Source organism: Mustela erminea, chromosome 7 (assembly GCF_009829155.1).
Source record: "Mustela erminea isolate mMusErm1 chromosome 7, mMusErm1.Pri, whole genome shotgun sequence".
In the NCBI taxonomy this organism is placed as follows: Eukaryota; Metazoa; Chordata; class Mammalia; order Carnivora; family Mustelidae; genus Mustela; species Mustela erminea.
This window is the reverse complement of record NC_045620.1, coordinates 49,683,695-49,707,879: the sequence shown is the minus strand read 5'-3', so window position 1 is coordinate 49,707,879 and position 24,185 is coordinate 49,683,695. Positions and strand designations below refer to the sequence as shown.

Genomic DNA, 24,185 nt, shown 5'->3' with positions numbered 1-24,185 from the left:
TTTAAACAACTGACAGTAGTTCTTGAAAATTCCTAGGTAAGTGTGTGCCCTCTTTATAATGGAAATGATAATCCTATTGTAATCTTTTTTAAAAAAACAAAACTGGGGCACCCGGGTGGCTCAGTGGTTTAAGCCTCTGCCTTTAGCTTGGGTCATGGTCTCAGGGTCCTGGGATTGAGCCCTGCATCGGGCTCTCTGCTCTGCCGGGAGCCTGCCTCCCCCTCTCTCTCTGCCTGCCTCTCTGCCTACTTGTGATCTCTGTCTGATAAATAAATAAAATCTTTAAAAAACAAACAAGCAAACAAACAAACAGGGTGGCTCAGTCAATTAAGTATCTGACTCTTGATTTCAGCTCAGGTCCTAATCTCAGGGTCTTGGGATCAAGCGCTGCTTGGTGTTTTTGGCTCTATACTCAGTAGGGAGTCTGCTTGCCCTTCTGCCCCTCCCCCCCACCCGTTTTTTTTCTCTCTCTCTCTCTCTAATAAAATAACATCTAAAAAAAAAAAAAAAGCTCAGAACACATGAACCACCAACAGACATTTGCCTAACTTTTTGCAGAATTGTGTTAGGCCAGGTGCACACCTGATCTTAGGAACATGATGGAGCCTCATATCATCTCATCCTCCTGATCCCGATGTGAAGTGGTTTGTGGTCCCATTGTACAGATATGGAAACGAAGGCTCCAATTCATATATGGTGATGAACAGTATGGAAGATGCCCAATGCCACAGAGCCTGCATTCTTCCGAGGAGGGGAACCACAAATCATTAAGCAAGTGACCTCACACGGGGGTCACTTGCTCAAGGTTTTTATAGATGCTAAGGGGAGGATTCTGATAGCATCCCTTCTACTCCAAACCCATGATAAAGGAATCTTAGGGACATGTTCCCTGTCCTCAGGGACTTGTGACCCAGATAGGGGAAGATCTAGCAAAACTAGCATTGTGTCCCAGAGTGGTGACTACTGGGCAGGTAAGTAAGCATTAAAAATGGTGTGAAAATGACAGGGATCAAGAGGTCACTGTGTGTTGGGAAATTGGAAAAGACTTACAGGAGGAGGTGGGGTTTGAGCTGAGCCTTAAAAATCCCACTAGGTCCTTAACTGCTTGTTCTTGGAAATGGAATTTTCTTGTCCCACTGCCCAGTTCTTTAGGTGGAGTCTTTGTTTTCCTTTGTGGAGAAGGAAGAATTTCCTTCCTTCCACCTACCCTCCCTTCTTTCTTTTCCTCCCTGCAGTTGAGGCAACAGCAGGAAACATGCCCATGTGTTAAAAGCCAGCACACACACAGCATCTTAGGGCTACTGTCACCCCAGGCCCTGCATGGAGCTTTGTGAATATGCTGGTGTCATCTGAGTGTTGTCCGCAGTAGCTGTTGAGGGTGTTTTTATTCCCATCTGACCTCATGCAGGAAACTCACAAAGCATCTAATTTCTACCACATCTCTGAGTCTGGAGCCATCACTCCCACAACAAATGAGGAAAGTGAGATTTAAATTAGATAAGCAGTGCACCATCTGTGGTTAATAAGTGGTTGGACAGGGTCCAGACTCCAGTGTGTGTGTTTTCCCTATGACTTCAGGCCACCATCCAGCAAAGGTTTGACCAGATGTCTTACAGAAAGTCTTTAATTACTCTTATCCCCAAAGGAAGAAGAATGTCCCCTCACCCTGCCCCAAATCTGGAACAGAATGTGTGTAGTTGTAAGCCTACGTGTGTGTCTGCAGGAGTGGGTCCAGGACGGCAGTTGTAGCAGCACCTGGGATCTTACTAGAGGCGGAGATGTGCATGCCCACCCAGACCTGCTCATTCAGAGACTCAGGGCAAGACCTCACCATCTCTGGCTAATAAGCCCTCTGGGGTTCTGGGGGATTCAGAAGTGCTAATCTAGACTAGAAATAAACCTTGAGATATAAAGCCACTAAGACAAGAAGAGATCTGTTCCCTCCTCAGGCAGGGAACCAACATGGTGTCATTTAGACTCCAGTGTTGCCCTCAAGGTTGAGGACTTAAATTCAGAGCTGTGGTTCTTCTCTGCTCTGTGCTCTGTGTTCGGCTGCACATGTACAAATATGGTCAGGATATTGGATCCCTGTCCACAGAGGGGCTACAAGTGCCATCTCGGGAAAAGTTAGAGGGAAGCATGAGGTCCATGGGATGTGAAGTGCTCAGTGAGAGTGGGAATCTGTAGGCCAGACCTGTAGGAGTGTGGACACTAGGCGAAAGGCAGCAGTGTGGACAGTAGGACAGTGTCCCCCAGGCACAGAGAAACAGTCCAAAGGCCCTGAGGGAGGAAGGTGCTCACTAGACTCAACATGATTGCTGGGAGGAGGTAGATCACATGGAGCCTTAGCAGCTGCTTGTTGAGAACTTACTATGTTCTGAACTGGGGTGGGGAGGGGCAGTGAGGCATGTAGGGGACACTGTACCTTGGGCTTCATGCTGACCTGCCTGGATTCCTGCCATCCATCAGCTCCAGAAAGACAGATAGATGGCTGGTCTCATTGACCACCCATCTATACCCTGGCTTAAAGCTGGGCCGTCATTCATTGAGTGAGAAGTATGTCCTGGTGCCCTGGCTGCCATGGGAACAGACCGTGCGGTGAGGTGTCATGTGTGATTGGAAGCCCTTCCTGCTGCTTTCTGGCTGTGGCATTAGGCAGGTCACTGTACAACCCAGAGCACCTGGAAACTGTTTTCCAGGCTACCCCTGGGCTGCCCACTTTTCAGGGTGACTCAAAGAGTCAAACTCAGAGTGGGAGAAATTTTAGAGCGGGCTTCTTAGGTAGAAGCGGGTGTAATCAGCTCACCTGTGATGCGTGAAGCAGCCATGCGCCAATGAGCATTTGTGCGCAGGTGGGAACAGCACCCTCTTCCAGTTGGACCAGCCACCCCCATGCAGGGCACAGCTGTAACTCAGTGTGTGGGTTCTCAGCTGGGCACTTCTAGGCTTGTTGTGACCTGCCTAGGGTCATCTCTTCTTAGTCCATCCCTTAGGTCCTCCAGGGCCAGGCAGTAGGAGTGGGGTTTTGGGGCTGGTGGGATCGTGGTGGGAGTCCGGAAGTGGTAGGGGGTGGGAGGGAGAAAGGGCTTGGACCTACTGGGGGGTGCTCACTGCTTCAACTTCCAGATAGGGTGTGGCCTCATCTGCTGGTTGCTCAAGAGAGGCCAGAAATCGGTGGTTTTAGTGTGAAAACTCATGATTTCTAAATTTTGGACTGATTGACACATACACATTAGGTTTATTGTGTAAATCCAGGTTTGGCCGCCAACCTCCCCCTCAGTTTGACCTCTTGTATTTTCTATCTTCTATTTTTTTTTTTAAAGATTTTTTTTATTTATTTGACAGAGAGAGAGAGAGAGATCACAGTAGGCAGGCAGAGAGAAGGGGAAGCAAGCTGCTGAGCAGAGAGCCTGATGTGGGGCTCGATCACAGGAGCCTGAGATTGTGACCTGAGCTGAAGGCAGAGGCTTAATCCACTGAGCCACCCAGGCGCCCCTCTATCTTCCGTTTTTATAGCATTTCTTCTCTTCTGTTTTTCTAGTAATTCAAAGAACTTTCTGGTATCAATAAGTAATATTAGTATTAATAGTTCTTCCTGATGACATCTATCTTTATTAAATTTTTTGAAGTATAACATATTTCTGTGAGGATCCAGAAAGTTCAAATAAATTTTTAAAATATTTTATATATTTATATGAGAAAGAGAGAGCATAAGCAGTGGTGGGAACAGAGGCAGAGAGAGAAGCAGGCTCCCTGCTGAGAAGAGAGCCCAATAGGGGGTTGAATCCCAGGACCCTGAGATCATGACCAGAGCCCAAGGCAGATACTTAACTGACTGAGCCACCCAAATGTTCTCAAATGTAATTTTTTTATTATAAGAGTAAGTGATAGATAAAATAACCTGACTGAAAAATGTTATTTGCATATAACAGCTAAAGTATATAAATATTTTCATGGGGGTTCACCCTCTCAAGAATTATGAGAATCATTTGATCTTTTAGGGGTATGGTTTCCCATAACTTTTGTCAGGACAGTTACTCCATCAAGAAATATTATTGGAGTTCCTGTAGCTCATTGCATAGTATTATCAGTTGATAACAGCACCCTGCATTCATACAATAGCACTTCAACATTGGTCTTTTATTGGATTCCTATTGTAATCCTGTGATTAGACATGGTAGATAATGTTTCTCCCATTTGTATGGGAGGAGATTGGAGAAGATAAGTAACTGTATTCAAATAAAAAAAAGAAAGAAAGAATTTGTATATCTGGACATTGGGGGTGACCCTGAAGACCAGGTGGACAGATGACTGCTGGGTCCAGAAGCTACTTGCCATCATTGTTTCTCTTGCTGAAGGGGAAGTGAGTAATGAAATCTGTCTGCGAGGGCTGATAGGAAGGGGCACTAAATGAACCTGCCAGATCGAAGCTCACCTTGAAATCAAGAGTAATGAACAGGATGTTAGCAAATTACCCGATCCTACTAATCTTCAGGTTTACAGTAAATTGTCAGCACTAATCTGTTTTTGCAGGCTGTCATGTGATCTGAGCTTGGGTAATAGAGGGGGCAGGAAGCAGAGTCTTCCGGACAACCAGCACGGCTGGTTCCCTATCATTTCATCACTTGTTGGAGCAGAGGCTGGTTTGTAGGGTGCTGGCTGGTTATCTGAAAGGCAATATGAATCCTTGCCCTGGATTACACCTCCAGCAGACTCGAGAGACTGCCGCATGAACTGTGTACTGAATCAGGGTCAGGCTGTTTGCATTAAGCCTTCTTTCTAGCATCTCAGGTTACAGCACTCCGTCCCAGCTGCATGTTAGAACCACCCAAGGAGCCCGAAAACCACAAGGCCAACTGGGTCAGGGTCCCTGGGGGTGTCCTGGGTGATTCCCACAGGTGGCCAGGGTTGGGACCACAGGTGGGAAGCACCTGCTTCAGGTATTCACAAGGGATCACCCTGCACCCGTGAGATGCTATTTGTATACTGGTTGTCTTGTTTTTTGTTTTTTAATTTTTTAAATTTATTTTCAGCATAACAGTATTCATTGTTTTTGCACCACACCCAGTGCTCCATGCAGGCTCTGACAATCATTCTCCTTGCAAAGAGTATATCCCTTGCCTTTGAGGAACATAGGGTCCACCTCAGTGGAAAGCAGCACAAGCCATGGCAAACCAAACCTTCCCCTTATCCAATTTCATAAGAACCCTGTGTAACATCTGTAAAACCTATTTTTGTGCAGTCAATTGCTTGGATCAGCATGTTCAGAAATCCCCGGAGAGCGTCGCTTTGATCTGGGAGCGGGATGAGCCTGGAACTGAAGTGAGGATCACATACAGGTACTGTGTGTCCCCTGACGGCATCTCAGTGCTCAGCAGGGTCTCCTGACCCTTTACTTATCTGTTTGTGGTAGACACCAGCACCAAACATCTCTGCTGAGCTGTTACCAGGAGCAAGACTGCCCAGCTTGGAGAAGGGTTGCCCTTCACCTTGGCATTTGGTGCCTTTAGTTTCCCACAGAAGGATCTGGTCTTTGGACACAAATATGATGAATGTTCAAGGCATGGGAAGCTTTTGGCACAGTCCCAGGTGCTTCTGTCTTGTTCTAGGCGGAAGTCATCTTTGTTTCAAGGGGCATGTTTTAGCTTTGGAAATGTTCTCTGGTCCCAGGACAGTAAACATGAGTACAAAGTGAATAAAATACATGCTGGAATAAACAAATGAGCCCACTCGGTCTCTTTCTCCCAGCACTCGGAGAGGGGGACCATAAATGAGATCAAGCCATTTAAAGGGGGGAGGGTCCTCCTGACATTTATCTTGGATTCTTTAGATAAGTTCTCCACATATTCCATGTGTCAAGCACTTTTCTGGATGTTGTGTGCATGTTGGGGTTTGAAGGAGCCCAGCATCCAGGAACTCCCTCTTGCTGGGACTGTCTTGCTCAGGGGTCTTTTTGGTTTGTCCCTACAGGCCAGTGCTTTCCCCTTCCCTGGGGTTAAAACCCCCTTTGTTTAAGCCTAAACTTGCCTTTACAATGCTATCTCAGACCCACTGTCAACCTGAGTTGTAATGTCCTATTTCACCAATACCACCCTTCCCCTACAGTCAAGTCATGCTCTTTCTCCTGGTGAGCAGCTTGTAACTTTTCTTTTCCAGTCATTCCACAGGTATCACTGAGGGCCACTGTATCAGTCAATACAAGCTAGGGTATGTCATAGTAACAAACAGTCCCAAATGCATGGTAGGGTGTGAATGGGTGGTTGCTTTAGACTGAATAGTTACGGAAGTCCTCTCTGAAGAAGTGATATCAGAGCTGGGGTCTTGTTGCCAAGAAAGAGCAGCCAAGATTGGAGGAAGAATTTCCAGGCCCATCCAAGACCGTGAAGAAGTGTATGTTCTGGGAACAGAGAGAAGGTGTAAGTGGCTGGGGCAGTGGGAATGAAGGGGGTTGTGGTAGGGTTCCCTGCAGGGAAGCAGGGGGCCTGAGAGCAGCAGTGACTCCCCTGCTTGGTAACTTGGGGGCCATTGGGCTCCCCTAGGTTTGTTTGTTTCTCAGATTCAGGTTTTATCACAGACCAAATCCACCAAACCTGGTAAAACTGGACTCAAGTTGACATTGGATTCAGCAAAAAGATGTCTGTTATTCTGCTGCAACTCCCTGTGGGCACCACCTTGCCCACCTCCCACATCAACAACCCTCAGCTATCACCCCTTTTTCTAGTGTCTGTGTTGTTTGCTGACCTATCTCCCTACGAGCCTGTGCAGATAAGCCTCTTGCCCTCATGTGGCCCACCAACCAGGAGCATTGGCCCTGGGAGCCTTGGGTCCAGGGCCCAGCGTCCAGGGCCCAACAACTGGGCCAACAACTGAGGCAGATGCCCAGGCCCCTGTGTACACTTGAGTTTGGGGAGCTCTAACAACCAAACCGGCTTCACCATTCATTACTGTTATTGGCCCAACTAGATTTATGTTTAATTCTTAGTGAAATATGAAGACTCTGTGGGTGGGGTAGATGGGCTTACCTCCTGGATGCTGGAAATAAGCTGATCCAGGGATGGACTGTTTTCCTTCTGTCACTGTCTCAGATGTGCCTGGACCCCCGGGATACCCCCTTGGCTGGAGATCCCCCATGTGCACACTGAATTAGTGGCTTTGGGTGGTCCGAGGGCTGGGCTTGAATTGGCCTGCTGAGATGTGTGGTTGCGTGCAAGCCACGGGGGATAGGCAAGAAATGCACTGGTGTGTTAAAACCCAGAAGGGCTTTCGTTCCTTTGTTCCACAGCAGCCCCAGGCAAGGGGCATGCTTCTGAGTAGGCAAAGCATTTATTATTCTCTCTTTAAAAATAAGCAGGCTTAGCCTGGAATGATTTTACAAACCGTAGCTGGGCTGAGTGCCTAAAGACTGCTTCTAGTCGCTGTCTGAGGAAGAAGAGGTTTGTGTGTATGGGTTGTCTGTGATCAGAGCTAATTTTTGGCAGCCCCAGGTTAATTACTCTCCTGGTCATCTTAGGTTTTTGACATGAAATTTCCTTTCTGCCTGCTCAGAGGAGAGTCACCTAAGCCAGTGCTGAATGTACTGCAGCATATAAATCACCACTAACAGAAAGTGCTTTTCTGCCCCAGAGTCTCATGTGGCGACAGCCAAGATGCCTTTGTTGGCCCAAAGACCAGGTTCCAGACTGGGAGCCTGAGCCCTTTCTAGAAACGTTGTGGGGCTGTGGTTTTCAGAGCCTGGCATGCTGGGGACCACACCCATGTGTCCATTTGGAGGTTGGGGGTGGCCCCTGCTGACTCTTCCCCCCACCATGACCTCAGGCACAGAAGGGGGCATGTTGGTGGTGCCTGGTGGCTCAGTGGGTTAGGGATCTATTGGCCTTTGGCTCCAGTCATGATCCCGGGGTCCTAGGTTGGAGCCCCAAGTTGGGCTGTCTGCTCAGCAGGAGTCTGCTTCTCCCTTTCTCTCTGTTGCTCCCCCTTCTTGTGTGCTCTTTATCCTTCTCTCTCTCTCTCCAATAAATAAATAAAATCTTAAAAAAAAAATGTGGCAGGTCAGCAAGTGTAGGACCCACGGACCCACCCCTGGGGCAAGCACTATGGCCTTTGCTCTGGAATGGAGGACTCTGCAGTCTGTAGTTCTGAGGCCACCTTCTGCTGGCGTGGTGATCTTGGCCAGCCCTGTCATTCCTCCATCAGTCCCCATCTGTAGAATGGTGTGATCATTATAACCGAAGTGATCCTAGCTGTAGGCACAGGGATGCGACGGAATGCGTTGGAGCTGGAAGCAGCAGGACTAAATAAAAATGATGATTATCATTTTCCCAGTATTTTTTTCCAGTACTTTCTGGGTTCCAGAACTGTTTTAAGCATCAGACCTGAGTTACTTTATTTAAATACCACAGCCTGATTAGATAGGAATTAATTTTGTTATTGTTATTTCTAACACTTTATTATGAAAAATTTCATAATTTGAAGAATTTCAAGCAGTACACCTATTGTGTACCTAGCACCCAGTTTCTACCCCTAGAGCTTTACAAAGCTAGTTTTTATCCCATGTGATTTGTGTATCCATCCCTCTGGGGTTGGTCCATCTTATGTTTTGGATGCATTTCAGCAGCATAGCATTAACTAGTGTTCATTGTGTGTTTATTTTCTCTCTTTTTATGTGAAATTTATATGCCATAAAATGCACAAGTGTACATTAGCTCAGTTTTGATCAATGTGTATACCTGTGTAATTCAAATCCTTATTGAGATACAGAGTAATGACCCTGTCCCAGAGGGTTCCCATGCCCCTTCTCAGTCACTATCCCTACCCTCCCCAAGCAATAGCTGTTCTGATTTTTTTCCCAAATAGGTTGTCAAAGTCTTATCTTAGAGGTAAAGAGGTGAGTGGATCTCCTTTCCCTCCTAGGGCTGCAGAATGTTTCTGAGGAGGCATGTTCCTGGACCATCGTTGTAGAGCTTATCATGGAGACCAACAACTCCCACCCAGTGACCCTAGTGACACCTCCATCCTGCTCACCAGAATCTCCACTGCTCACCCCATGTCTGGGCAGGCACACATGCACACACACGCACACACATGATTGTGCACTCACACACATACATTTTTGGCTTGCTCATTTTCCAGGCACATTTCTGTAATGTGCTCATTGTATTTGGGATCCATCCTGGAAACACTCTCTCAGGTGGCAATTAGGGCCCTGCCACCTGTTCTGGGACATGTGTCCTGTGTTGTCTGTGGGTGGACTCCACTATTCTGATGACTGGCACATATTTCTAACCTCATCTCCCTTGGGCAGGGAAGGCCTGGCAGGATAGGTTTTGGGAACCCTGGGGAAGCCCCATATCCTCGCCTGCCCCACCGGTTCCTTCCCTCTGTGACATCTCTTGGCACCAGTACCAAGGAGCACCCTGCCAGATGGGCCAGGAAGCTGCAGGAGCGCACTCCACAGTGCAGGTGGGCCCTGAGCTGGTCATGGGGCTCTGGGAGGAGGAGGCATCAACAGCCATGACTCTGCGGGGCAGAGGGCAGCCTGAGTCCCTAGCCTGGAAGCAGGGGCAGAGGTCTGCCCCAGCCCAATTTTAGCCTATTGCTGCCCAGAGAAGTTATTTATGTTCAGAGCCGGCCTGAGAAAGCTGTTCTGTCCTAGGAAACAAGCAGACTACAAGCCCTCCTGCTCCCCTGAGGCCTCCGTGGGCAGTAGCTGCAGAGGCCAGGCAGGTACAGATAACTTGGGTGGCTCCCCAAGGCTGTGTAGCCAGATAGCATCTTGGGTGCAGCTCCTTCCAACAGTCCATATGTGCTTTTCCAGCACAGTGTCTTTCTAGAAGATTGTCCTTCAACTCTCGTTCAAGTAGACAGATTCCAGAGGCCCTTGGGGATGAGGATGTAGACAAAACACAAATCCCTGTCCTCAGAAGTTGATGGTGGGGTGGTGGGTAGATTCTTAGGCTTCTAAACTGCTATCTGGAGCCTGGAGGTTTGGGCTAGGGATTTCCAAACTGGGGATGGACACAGGACGTAGAGTGGAGCAGATGGAGGCCCGTGGCTGGTCTCAGCCTCTGGATTGTATGTGGGTGCCATGAAGCACAGGTGACAGCAGGCTGTGGGGATCTTCCTCTGAGTAGTTACCAAGGCTCAGCTCATCTTGTGTTTGAGTGCTCCGAACAGAGGTCTGAACTTGAACTTGAGCTCAGAACTTAAGGCAAAGACCAAATTTGAGTCCTGTGACCTCGAGGCCTGTCACTCTACCATGTCCGCTGCTAAAGAATAAAGGACCAGATGAGAGGATCACCATTCCAGCAGTAGCAGGCCTGGGTCAGTGTGGTAGTCACAACCAGCACAGCACAACAGAGCCCGATGTGCACAGGCCACACCATAAAGGGCCCGTGTTGTCTTAAATATGCCTACAGCATGAATTGAGTATAGTTTTACTATGGGTCAAGCCCCTGGAGGGGCCGATCTCTGTGGCTGTTCCATTTTCTTTCTGGTGGACAGTGTGCACTGTGAGGAAGCCCTGTCCAGAGGAGCAGAAGGGATGTCAGGCCTCTTTCTATCCTGCCTGCCTCAGAAGCCCTAGGTGGGCATAGAGGGGCCGGCTTTCTTCCAGGCATGCTGGGGCCAGGCACTGAGTGTTACTGTTTCCTTATCTTCAAAATGAAAACTTGCTTCTCCTCTGCGGGATGGCCAAGTATGGAGCAGCACCTATGTGATGAAAGTCCAGAATAGGGTCTAGGAAGATGAGGATTTGGGATTTGAGGAGGGAAGGGCATGGGGCTGCTCTGTGGCTGCTGGGGCTGGGAGCTGTTAGGGTGATGTTTTCAGAGCAGGGACTTGAGCTCCGGAGAACAATCTCTAGTCAGCTAAAAAGCAGCCCCTCTCCCTCTTGCGGGCCTGACCCTTGTTACTTGCTCTTCTCCTTGGCCCCCAATTAATTATGTTAATGAGCGAACTCCTTTATTAAAATAAAAAGGGCAATTGAAAGGAAGGATCCTTAATGGGCCTAATGAGGTTGATGGGCAGGGTGCTTTGGAGTAAAATAGCCCCATGATCTGTGAGGTTTCCCATGGCAAGGGCAATTTGCCAGGCAGGGCAAAGTCAGTTTACTCCATGGGCTCCCCTGAGTTGGGGGAGGAGAGGCCCAGGCCCTTGGCTCATGTGCAGTGTCCTGGCTTCCCTGAGTAAGAGGAGGGAGGTACCCTGAATACACCCTTTCCCCTGCTGACCTCTGAGTAACTGTGATTGCAAAACGTGGTCGGGAATGTACATGCCGGCTGCCAGGAACTGGTGGAAACCCCGGGTCCCCTGGATTGTGTGCTTACATTTCCTTAAGACTTTGGATCCAGATGTTGAAACTGGGAAGTGTTTTGCATCTTTCTCTACATGATTTCTTATTGTTCTTGTCCTTCTTTTGGACCAGCTAAGTCTCTTGGAATTTCGTATTTTAGAACAGCCAGATCTTGGGACTGCAGCAGGAATGATCCACTCTGAGAGTGTCCATGGCCAGGGAAACCTCCTTGATGGGGATCCTTCTGAGAATTTTGTGGGGGCAAACACTTGCAGAAATTTACTTCTAAATTACGCATGTCCGCACGCGTAAGCAGACACCTGCCTTTGAGCTGGATCTCCGTTTTTGTGGACCCTCTTCTGCATGCAGGGGTTGTTGGGGAATGGGTGGGTTGTGGGAGGTGGCAGGGCAAGGCCTGGTAAGGGCACAGTGCACACCTGGGGTGGGACTGGGGGAGGGTATCTGGTGCCTGAAGGGTGGGGCTGGGGAGGAGCTCTTTGCCTCACGAGTGGGGACAAGATTTCCTGCCACAGCTTGGTGGGGAGTCTTCTAGGTCTAGGTGTTATTGTTCCTGTTTTCTTCCTTTCTGCTTTGGAAGACTCAAGACTTTGGTATAAGCCTGACTCTTAGGTTCACTGTGGGTAGCGCTTGGTGTCATGCTGCCCTGCCCCATGTTGGTTCTCATCCGGGCAGCACTGTGGGCACAGAGGGATGTGGTTGAACCTCCTCACCCGTCCAGATGTGCACATCGGGTCCCGGGTTGGGGGAAGTGCATCTTCATTCCTGCTCCCTCTCCCCACAAGTGTCCATTTCTTTCTCCCTTGCTTGGTGGACACAGAAGGAAGGTGTCACTGTGAGGTTAGACCCACTGTCTGATGCAGAGTTTAAAAATCTATACACAGCTATGGTAGGCATGTGTGCCACTGTGCATGGCAGTCCCCAGCAGGGCAGCCCGTGCAGTGCTGACATCTAGGCATCCAGTCTTGGTCAGGGCTGAGAAGAGGTACTAGTGGGAGGGTGGCATATGTGTGTGCCCTGGGCAGCCCCTTTCCGTGCTCAGTCCACATCCAGCCCCCAGCGCCAGCCAGGCTGGACTCATCTGTCCACTGCCTACCTGGAACAAAGGGCACCAGCAACAGCTCCTGGGAAAGTTGTTGGTGACCATCCTGCATACCAGGCTGGGAGTGGGAATGGGGTGTCCCAGCCCTCTGTCCTCCAGGAGTCATACCTGACCCTGCTATCTGGGGGCAGTCCCTGGCTGACTAGGCAGTTGCTGACACTGATGCTTGTAGCTCACATTCATGCTCATACTTGGTTTTAAAGTCCAGGATCTGATGCTTGAGGACCTGGGCTCCTCAAGCTTACCCAGCTGGAAAGGTCAGAAATGGGGTTAGAGTTCAGCTTTGATTGGCTTTTTAGCCAGTGTACTGAGGAATCTGAGAGGGAGGAGGTAACTCTGTAAACAGGACCTCTCCTGCTTGGCAGCACTAACTTGATGACAGGCCAGATGCCTGGGGGTTCCTCGTGGTTCCTGGAGGTGTGTGTAGAGGGTAAACTCTGCTGTGTGCAGACAATAGCCCTTTAGTGACCAGGACCCTGTGTTCCCACTGTCTGTCCCCACTTCCTGCTTAAGCAGACACACAGTAAGTGCTAACATCAGCTGGGGAGAAGAAGGCTTCTTGGTGCCAGCAGGCTCTAGGTGGCCTTGAAGCAGGACAAGGGTCAGCTGCAGAAGAAGGTGGGGCCAAGGGCTGGGGAGTCCTGCTGTGACCGTGGAACAGCAAGGAGCAGGAAGCAGAATGTTTAATGGGCACTCTGGGCCTTGGAGCACCTTCCAAGTTCAGGGTCGGGGATGCCGTGTGTGCCAGAGGAAGGGGTGACAAGAGGGTGCTGGCTACTTCTCAGAAAGGGGCTGCCTGGCCTGGCACTCCTTCATCCTTCATTCTTTGTGCTGGCCCTGCCCAAGACTGTCTTGCCCCTGATCTGCATGTGGTAATAGCAGCGGGTCAGGTTGGGTGAGAGGCTTGACGATTTCCCATCAACAAGTCCAGAGAAACTTCCTCTGAAAGACTAGAGTGAGGTTTTCGAGTCATTGGCAGGTTTTTGAGTAATCTGGACCAACACATCCCCATTCTCCCTGCTGGTTCTGCTTGACTGGGTTAATGAGGCAACAAGGACTTGGAATTTGAATTCCCCAGGGTCCCCACACATCAGTGATGTGTCATTCTGGTAGCATCTAAAGCAGGGATTGCCTGTGCCAGGTGTGCCTGAGTCCCCAGAGAGGTTCCCAACAATGAACTTCAGCCGTGCCAAGTCAGGATCTCCTCACGGGGTCCAGGGACTTTATTTGGAAACGTATCTCCAGTAACATAGCTGCCTGCCCTGGTCAGAGGGGCCGGATCTGTCAGGAATCAGCTGTAAACAAAGGAAGTCAGTACCACTCTTTTAAGCAGAAAGGGAGCTGACAGAGTGCTAAGAGATCGTCTGAGTAGACTCCCAGCACCTACTCTGGCACAAGAATGAAGACCCCCCAGGCTCCACCAAGTGCTCAGAACACACCACTGTGCCTCTGGTCCTGTGAACCACAGTTCTGCTGGCTCAGCTGCTCAGCTTTCTCCCAACATCTTTACAACAAGTGGAATCTTTCCAAGAAAACCCAAGTCCCTCCCGAGCTGCAGCAAAGCACAACCCACTGTGCAACTGCTCCCCACGTGCAGATGCCTGGTTCAACCTGAGTCACAGGCAGAAGCCCAGACGGGAGGTGTCTGAGGCAGCCGGTGGCAGGCTGAGGAGGCCGGAACAGAAGCCAATGGAGAGAATGGCATGGCGACCGCAGGCAAGTCTATGCGGGGTGGGTTTATGGACCCAGATTCTGCTCAGATTCCTGGGTTGTTGACTGTGACAGTATGAGGACCAGGCCTGTCACCGCGCAGATCCCAGGCCACTCAGGTGGGGCCTGGTGGTCGTTCCTCCTGGTGCAAGTGACCAAACTCCTCTGTGTACCACAGATGTTCAAGGTCTGCTCTAACTAACAGGCTCTGATCTTCACCCTGTCACTCACTCAGCCCTTCCACCAACGTAAGCCCATCTAGTTGTGGATTCATCACAGGCCAGGCCATTTTCCAAAAGAGACATCTCCTATCCTTACATTACAAACTTGCTAGCTTTCTGGACCTTATGACTAAATTGTGGGACAGTTTTCCAGTCACGTAATGTTCTACGTGAGGAGGTCTTTGGCATGTTACTAGCTGGTGGAGATGGGGGTGCTTTTGTGGAACTGCAAAGGGCATCCCTCAGAAGGGGTATAAGACCTGGTATGTCCTCCAGCGTCCCAGGGCAGGTGCCTTCAAGCAGGGCTGAACTGCGCAGCCTTCTGCAGTGGCCGAATGATGGGGCTGCCATGGACCATATGTGCATAGGGGGAGAGCCACAGGGAGCCCAGTTTTGGAATTCACACAGAATGCAGTGCCTTAAACCCAGGATAGGGGAGGCCTGTGGCCTGGTAAAGGAGATAGCTTGAGTGGAATGAACCAGGTGTGCCCTTTGTTCCTCCCCTTCCTTCCAGAGGAACAATTTAAATTTCTATTACCAATTATTTGTCTATTAAATGTGTGATTATTAAGTAAAATGAGTTAAATAAGTAAATAACAATTATTTTTATGAAGGAAAGAGTTGAAGTAAGCTTTAAGGACAGCCTCAATAGGAGATCACAGGAAGCTTTTGGGGCGCTGAGGGCTCATGATGTTGTTTCTGCTGTCACGGGGCTCCTCTTCCCAGTCCCTTGCTCGGTTGGTCAGTGAGTCATGTTGGTAGCTGGAAATCCTCCACCGGGGGAATATTAATACCACAGTAATTGGCAAATGCTATAAATCAGGGCTTTCCCCCACCTTGGGAAAATTGGTTGTTAACCAATAGACAGCACAATAGTGCACTTCATGGGTCCCATGGTTTTTTTTTTAGCAGTTTCTCCAAGTTGCTACCAGAGGCCAGGAAATCAGCTTGGGCCCGAGGCAATTGTACCAAATTCTTCCCTCTTCCGGAGGGAAGCCTCCGGATTCCCACTGCATAGCCTTCAGATTCCCACCGGTCTCCTTGCTTGCTTTCCTCTGCGTGCTAATGTGGAATGATCTGTGGACTCACGGTGAAGCCTGGAAATAGAGCAGCCCCCAACTCATGTCTGGTCTAACGCTGGCCACCCTGTATCCTATTGTTGCCCCTGCTGCTCAGTGGACTCGTGTGGAGGAGCACTGTGGGAAGACCCACAAGGCCACCCGTGGGACAGGTCACGCTGGAGTGGGGCCTGAGAAACATCCAATGGCTCTTTTTTTTTTTTTTGACGAGGGAAAAGGGAGTGTTTTTAGAAAGTTAAAACCTACATCCTGTTCCTGATTCCACCAGAGAAGGGACACCACTTATGTGGCTTTCCTTCAGAGGTAAACAGCCTGGCTGGCCAGTGGACGAGTGTCCTGCCAGGGCACCAGCTGTTTTCTGGGCCAGTGTCCAGGACCAGAGTCCACCAGCACACTCTTGTACAAGGCTACCAGCCTGGCCTCTGGCTCCCTCAGGGTCGGGAGCCGGACGCCAGATCTTGAAAGGAAGAACTTCTTTTCTGGAGACAAGATGTGGGCTGGAGGCCAAGTGTTGAGGTCTAAGGGGAATTCAGGCATTAATTAGGACAGAGGTTTTTTCAAGTCTGACCTTACCTCCATTCCACAGGGGTTTGTCTAGAGGCTGACTGCATGTAAGGCTTTGTCAGAGCAGGAGCAAACGACTTTGAGTGAATGTTTTGACCTGGATATGCCTAGTGAGTGTATCCTGGAGCAGGTAGTCTTGAATGTGCAGCCAAACATGGACTCCTGAAGGAAAAAAACCACCCTCAACCCCTCCTCTCTCCTGTTCTCCTCTATCCTGATTGCAAGATGTAACTTGCATGTAACTAGAGGGAGCCAGCTTTGAACATCTCTCGTGCTAATTTTCCTTTTGAACAAGGTCAGCCTCAAGTTCAGAGTTTTTAGTTTAGTCTTAAAAATGAATGTACATTAAAAACAAAACAAAACAAAAAACCTACCCTCCGCCAAATGTTACATACATAACAACAGAGTTGGTGAGTGGCAGGAATCATGAAATTTGAGAAGGTTTGCCGTGGAAAACCGGCTATCCTGACATTGAGGGCTTTGGGGGGAACTGCTTAAAAGCAGGACCCTTGGAACCAGGCCTGGGTTTGAATCCTTCCCTGACCATTTCGGGAAGTCAGTTAAGGTCTGTTTGCCTTAGCTTCCTTATCTGAGAAGTGGAGGTTGGGGGAGGGAATGGCAGCTCATACCATGAGCTGTTGTGAAGGGTAAATGTGTGTGTGTAGTCAGAGCAGTCCTGGGCACAGGACATTTACTGAATAGCTGTTACTGTTGTTCCATGGGAAGGAAATGTGAATGGGATGATGGGCAGGAAGGAAGGGGTGTTCTGGATGCCAGCATGTGGGGTTTGGGACCACCAGAATGTGGTCCTGGCTGGCCATGGAGAAGAGGTTCCCTGTACTCACAGTGGGTGGCAAGTGTGGTTGCAGAAGGTGCAATGGCTGGTGGATATGGTGGAGACACGGTGGGTGACAGACAGGTGAGGTCCTCAGAGCATGGCACCTCCAGCCTCTCGGAACCAATGTCCATGGGCTGAGTTCCTGCAACTTGCAGGCCACTGGCAATCCGCGCTGTGTGTGATGTATCCTTCTCAGATCCGCTGACCCCCTCAGGGCGAGGACTTGTGTCAGCACCTACTGGGGGAGCACGCAGCAGGTAGGCTATGCAGATGAGGGCTTCGCAAGGCTTTTGAATACCCTGAGCCAATGACACAGTGACTTACACTAAAGAAAACTGGCATTCTCATTCTTCCTCCTGGCAAGAGGCACTTGAGGAACCACTGATTTATGATGATTTCCTTTTTCCACCATAATTATAGCTACTGTTTATAGGATGCCTTCTTATGTGTGTGAGACTTCATGTATGGTCCTTGTCTTAGTCTGCTGGGGCTACTGTAACAAAACACCATATCCTGGGTATCTTTTAAACAACAGAAATTCATTTCTTACAGTCCAAGAAGTCCAAGATCAAGGCAGCAGCATAGTCACATTCCACTGAGGACCTTCTTCCTGAGTTATAGCCACTCCCCTCTTGCTCTGTCCTCACATGGTGGGAAGGGCGAGGGAGCTCTGTGGGATCTGTTCTATAAGACCATTGACCCCATTCTTGAGAGTGTCACCCTCATGACCTAATCACCTCCCAAATGCCGTCTCCTAAACCATCACCTTTGGGGTTACAGTTTCCAAGTAGGAACTTGGGAACACACACCTCAGACCACAGCTGTCTCAAACACCTTGGTAGTGGGCCCTATTATTAGGCTGCTGCAGATAGGACTGTCAAGGCCCCAGGTGTGCAGAGAACTGGAGTGGGAACCTGTCTCTGATCAGATGTAGTTTGGCTTCCAACAATACACTCTTCTGACATAAACTTTCCAGGCCCAATACTTTCCATAACTATAGCATAGACTCAAGGAAAATATAATTCTTTATTTTATTTATTTTTTAGATAGATAGATTGGCGGGGGGGGGGGGGGGCAGTGACTGGAGAGCCAAAGGGAGAGAGAGGGAGAGAATCCTCAAGCAGATTCCCTGCTGAGCACAGACCCTGGTATGGGGCTCAGTTTCACAATCCCAAGACCACGACCTGAGCTGAAATCAAGAGTCAGGTGCTCAACTGATTGAACCACCTTGAAAATTCACTTCTGTAAGGAAGGTAAAAAACATGCAGCTCTAGTCTTCTCGGTTTCACTGGTTGACTTTATGTTACCAGTGGCAATTCAGCTATTTTTTCTTGAAAACCCTGTATCTGGGGCCTTTCTTGGCAAATAGCAGCTTTGGACATTTTACATCTTTAAGTGTGGCTACTACTTTATATTCCATTGCATCTACTCTTTACTAAAGGTCATGGTCATGAAATCAAATAATGATGTACAAGGAATTTTATACTTGATTTATGAACCCATTCAGCTGAATTTCCAGGGCATCTCTTCTCCCAGTAGTTATGAGCAGAAGAGTGAGCAAATTTTATCATCATCAAATCAGAGTTAGTGGCTACAATAATGTCAGGGTCAGAGGAGTCTGTCTGGAAGGAAGGAGTTTGTCTCTAGACCTCGTTCTGAGACATAATTCATGAGCCATCGACATGTCCTGACTATCCTTCCATGCAAGCCCCATGTGAGAAAAGGGCCCTCCTGCTTTGTTCTGCTTCCTTTTCTTCTCTTACTACCCGATCTTCCAGAAGTGGCTTGCTGAAGAAAATGCTGAACTGCAGAACAGCAGCTGAGTGCCCTTTCAAGTTCTGCATCTAGATCCTGGAGTCGACCCCTCCTCTACGTCAGCACCCAGGCTTGGAGGAGAGCAGAGACTCTGAAAAGCTTTGTGTCTGTCACAGGCCTTAACATACACAGTATCGACATGATCACCTGGGTTTATTTCCCTTATTGGCAAAAGAGACTGAGAAGTACCCTCTGGGTGCTTTATCAGTGGGAGCGGTCCCTCTCACTTGCTGTCAGAGGGGTAGGACAATTCCCTGCCTGTATGATGCTGTTGGGCTGGCCAGCCTCACCCTCTTTCCCTGCAGGGAGATGCAAGGCATCTGCAGAGTTGACAGGCACTCACAGTGAGAGCACAGGCCTGAGGAGTCCTGCGCCTGCCAGAGCCCTTGTCGTTTCTCACTTATCTGCAGCTCCCATTCATTCCACAAATATTTACTGAGCCTTCTATGAACTAGGCTCAGCTGTAGGCCCTAGGAAGAAGGGAGTAACCCCCAAATCCCCGCCCAAGTAAAGCTTGTACTTAGTGGGATAGATGGACAATGGAGGTGGTATTTATTTAATGAACACTAAGAGCCAATGTAATTGTGGGAAGTGAGCAGATCATGCATTCTCAATTTGTTTATTTCTTAAATACAAAACACGCACATGCGCACACACACACACGGCCTATCTTACTTCCCTGGGCTGTCATTGGGAAATGCTAGGACATAAAGATATTTTCCATGAAAAAAAAAAAAAAAAAGCTTTAATTAGAATATAGATAAATAAATAAATACCAGTGTATTTATTCCTGTCTTTCTTCTGAACTCGATTTCCAGTTGTGTCTGTTTTGGACTGAGGTGGTCCAGGGGCCTTTATACTGGCTAAGACATTGGCAGGTGTCATGTTGGTTATAAATGCTTGAGATCAGATTATGTCTTTAGCATTGGATAAACATTATTCCCTGCTTAACAGTTGGCTATAGAAAGTCTTCTCCCTTCCCCAAGGCCAGGTAGCAGTCACTAACACCATGCCAAATTTATGTATTTGTGCACATTATTTGCATATGTTCATATTGAAGGTTTAGGTCTGAAGAGTCTACATTGCAGACAAACTTAGATATCTTGGTCAATACCTGATAACAAATGTTACTTTTCTCTTTGCACTTGAAAATATAACGCTATCTTCAGTAAGATCATTTCTCAGAAAGCTGAAAGCTGCTATCCGTTGGGAAGACCCTGTTAGTATAAGGAAGCTAGTATTTCCTGCAATGACAAACTGAAGCACCAGCCTCCAAGTGGCTGCATTATCTTTTTGATACAGAAACAGTTCATGGGAGTCTCTGAGAAGTCACAGATATCCAAGAACATGCTTTTGGACAGTTTTTGAATATGTGGAATGATAGGATCACTCAAATAACATTTATTTTTCAATGATTTGAAGACCTAGGTTTGCTGACCTTATTTTCCAATGGCAAAAGTGTGGAGGAAATCAACATGTTCTTAATTTACATTATTAAGTGTAGAGTTGAGATCAAGGGTCTGGGTGCCGATATTCTACTCTAGAGAGAGACAATGAGAATGTGGGGGTCAATTTGGTAACCTGGAGGTATAACTATAGAGAGTTCATGGGGTCATGGATGGCTGGATGAGAGAACTTGGAGAAGAAAGGCTTCTTGGAAGTATGGAGGGTATTGAGAAATTTGAAGGGCTGCCACTGAATGAAAAACTAGATTTATTCAGATTTTAAGAGCTGAGCTAGGACCAAAATGTGTGGAATTCGTACAGCTACAGAACTTGGTCCCATTTTAGAAAGACTATTTCTCTACTAAAATGACAGAACAAGAGACAGCTCTATGAGGTGGCAACTTCCAGCAATATGCTTCTTAAGCAGAGGCTGGGCCACTGTGGACAAGAGTGTAGCAGCAAGATTTCTGGACCCCAAGGCAGAATGCACCATCTGACCTTCAAGGAGCCCTTTGATTTTCAGGTTTATGGCCTTGGCAGAGTGGATAGAAAGGGGAACATGCCTGGAGATTTACCCAGAGCAAATTCTTTATCAGAAACTGCTCCCCTGGTTGTAGCAGCAAGAGTCTGAGACCCACTGGCCGCAGCTCCAGGTGCAGCACACAGTTGATGCCTCTCAATCCTCTAGGGAACCCATAGGTTGCCTCAGCTTAGTCTCCAGACCCTCTTCCAGGGCTATGGCTCAACTGTCCTATAGTAGAGGGGTGCTGCTGCTCCCTTGCTCCTCTTCACCATAGCCAATCTGTCCAGAAAGTTCTCCCTGCTGCCCTCAGAGACTATTGCACCAAGCTGAGGTAAAAACGCCCTTCACACACTCATGCATGTGCCTTCATCTCTCTAGTCAGAACTGTGATCCTGTAGGACACTTTCATTCTCATCTCCACAGTGTCTGGATGGAATTTTTAGCATCTTAGGAATTCACCAGTTACGTGACTTTAGAAATGTATTTTTTAGAATTTAGATTTTTAGAATTTTAGAAAATGATGACAAAGAGATCTAATGGGAAAGATAATACCTACTGAATATTTGGCAGGGCCCTGGGTGGGTGATGCTTTTCACTAACATTTCTGACAGGTACAAAAGTTGCATGGCACCTGCCATTTCTCAGATGACTGCATGGCGGTTGAGAAAGGTAAGCTGCCATGTTTAATGCAGCCACTATAGAAAACTAACCCAGGCTCTTCTGTCTAGACAGTTCACTTGTGTTCCTTGACTTCTGACTGATGCCTTTGGTCTACAGAGTTAAGGACTGAATTTTATCACCATTGATGTGTAACACATATCTAAGCTTCCATCTCCCTGAGCACTGCCCAGAGGCTTAAATCCTTAGCTATGAAAATGGTGCCTCCACTTGGCTTGAGTTACTCTCCTGCATTATTGACCACAGCTGCCTCTTCCTAATACTTCCTTAATACTGTGATAGTATTATCACGGGCTGTCCCAGCCTCCTTAGGATTAGTATGGATGTTCCCAGGTTCTGGATTCCGGGGTTTGGCCCTGGGGTCTGTCAGGAAGTACGTTTTCTTTCTCAACATAAACTTAAGCAAGGAATAGGTGGAGCACCATGAATGGGGTCTTTGTCCTCCTGAAAGCTTTAAGCAGGGGATGAAATCCTGCAGAAGAGGCATGCTGGAGCCAGCCTGGTGGGGAGTTACTGGTGGCGAGGGCACGTGCAGGCTGGAATTATGATCTGGTTCTCATCAGCTCTCCATGCAGGATGGCTTTGGGAAGAAACAAAAGTCCCCTTGAAGTCTCTGCCTGAAATGGGGCGTGTTCATCTTCATTCCGCTGGTGTTTCTAGGCGGCCTCTTGCTGAGCTTGGCCTTTCTCAGAGCCCTTTCCTTGAGGACCTTTTGAACAGAGGGGAAGCAGGCACACGCTTGTAAGGGGACTTGCAGAGCTCAGAGGGTCCAGTCTCTGGCTGCCACAGCCTGCAGAAGTCGGCGCTGCCCCACAGCCCCCACTCAGACCCGTCGGGGAGATGCAGAGCGTGGGTGCGGTTCGTTTGGTTGGCTGCCCCTTATTCTGTCTTTCCCTGTTAGTTCTGTGATTAAATAAATTAAAGTCAAATCACAGGAAAAACGGGTAAAATGATTGGTTATTTGCGTAGTCGTGGGTCAGCTGGCCCATCCGCTAGAACCACTGAAAGACCCTAGAGGACCCGCACCCAAGGACGCACTCACAGACCACTGGATGCAATAAGCAAGAGGATTTTATTCGGGCATGCTCGGACTCCCAGGGACACTTGACCACGAAATCCGCGAGGGATGGGTCAGTGTCTGAGAGCCCCGATCTGTTTCGGGAGTGACTTAATATAGAATTTTACAGTCCATTACATCAGAGCCCTCACTTTTCTAGCCAGTAATTTCAAAGCATTACAGCAAGGCCTACACACAGGTAGCCAATCCTTTAAAACCAACCATACATTCTGGCCAGTCACCGTTCAGGTAGTGTACAGTAGAGGGTACGTGTTGAATTGCACGTTTCTAACCTTTATCTGTATACGTGCTGAACCGCACGTCTCCAGCTAGCGTACGTGCTGAACCGCACGTCTCCGGCCTTGGTACGGGAGACAACCCTTATCAATTTTACTTAGTAGTAGGGGAAATTCTTAACAGGGGAAGGGTATAACTTTATTTGATTACACAGCGAGCGAGGGTTTAAGCAATTTTTCATTTCTTAGCAAAGCATTAGAAGCATTATTATACAGAAGCCAGAAACAGCTGGGTTAAACACAGATTTTTGCTATTCGTTATCCTGTTATGCTGCTTGCTGACTCCCTTATCTATGGTCAGCTGGCCACAGTTTCTTAGTTAGCATAAGCTGGTTATAAAAAGAATGTTAAAACTTATAGGCTATACTATAGTTCTGACCTGGGGTCCTTCACCACAGGGAATGGAGTGTCTAGCTCCCCCATGTTGCTTTTCTCTACTCCCACCTCCATTCCAGACAAGTGGGCGCTTTAAGGCGCATAGTCCCTGTTTCCAGAGTTGAGTGTCATTGACTCTGATTGGGCAGATTGGGTCACGTGTCAAGCATTAAGCCAGTCTGCGTCTCTAGGGAGATGCTGCATTCTGATTGGCAGGCAGAACCTCGTGATTAGTGCGAAAATGGAGGGACGGTCACGTAGACAGGAGAGGTGGGAGGGGGTGGGTATCCGGTGGGCCTTGTGTCTTCAGAGTACCACGTGCAGTCGGTGCCTTGCAACTGGGAAAAAGGAGGTGCTTTCATTCCCTGCCTTCCCTGCTTCTGGGTTACAGGTGGGTGATTATCACGCGGCCGCCATCGCTTCGACTCAGCGTGGCTACACGGGGTTGGGGGTCTGATGCGTGAGCAGAGGCCTCCTGGCTAGAGCCTTGCTTGGTGCAGCTGGGCTGTGCTCATGCAGAAAACGGGGGCCTTACTTTCCCCACTAAAGGTCTTAGGATATCACTTTTGGGGACGGACCTTTCCGTTCGACTTCCGAGACGTCTCAGGGATGTGACAGTTTAGGCTTTGGACCCCTGTGCTGAGAAGCCCTGCTGTGAGTGAACCCAAGGACAGCCATCTGACCACGGTAATGTGGCCATGAATCTGCTAGTACTAGCCTGCGAAGTTGAAAACATTATTTTCTGGAAAAGAACTTGTTGTGCAACAAGCCACTGAGTACCTACTGTTTTCCGGGCCCTGGCTGGGTGTACAGTACTTACTGTTCACAGAATTATGCTCCCCAAATCACTCAGCATTTTGGCCCTTCACCATCTCTGATGGCCTTCTCTTCCTTATACTTCAGGGAACTGCTGGAGACCACGTGTCGCCTGGCAAATATGCTGAAGAGACATGGCATCTGTCGAGGGGACCGTGTGGCCATCTACATGCCTGTTTCCCCACTGGCTGTGGCCGCAATGCTGGCCTGTGCCAGGATTGGAGCTGTCCACACCGTGGTCTTTGCTGGCTTCAGTGCAGAGTCCCTGGCTGGGAGGATCAATGATGGTGAGCGTGTGGAAGGGAGGGAGAAACCTGGGGGCCCCTGGCCTTTGTTCCTTGGGGCCTGGCCATCGGGG

General features: G+C 48.6%; 1 protein-coding gene across 2 annotated transcripts in view; it reads left to right on the top strand.

Annotated features, from left to right (window-relative positions):
* Positions 1–24,185, top strand: part of ACSS1 (acyl-CoA synthetase short chain family member 1) — a 61,936-nt gene that overhangs the window by 5,761 nt on the left and 31,990 nt on the right. The window contains exons 2-3 of one of the 2 annotated variants that reach the window (XM_032351593.1): positions 5,243–5,339; positions 23,915–24,114. In XM_032351593.1, the coding sequence (XP_032207484.1) occupies positions 5,243–5,339; positions 23,915–24,114 (297 nt within the window). Of the gene's footprint in view, positions 1–5,242; positions 5,340–11,885; positions 14,127–23,914; positions 24,115–24,185 lie in introns of those variants that run through there. The other variant, XM_032351594.1, reaches the window with a different exon arrangement.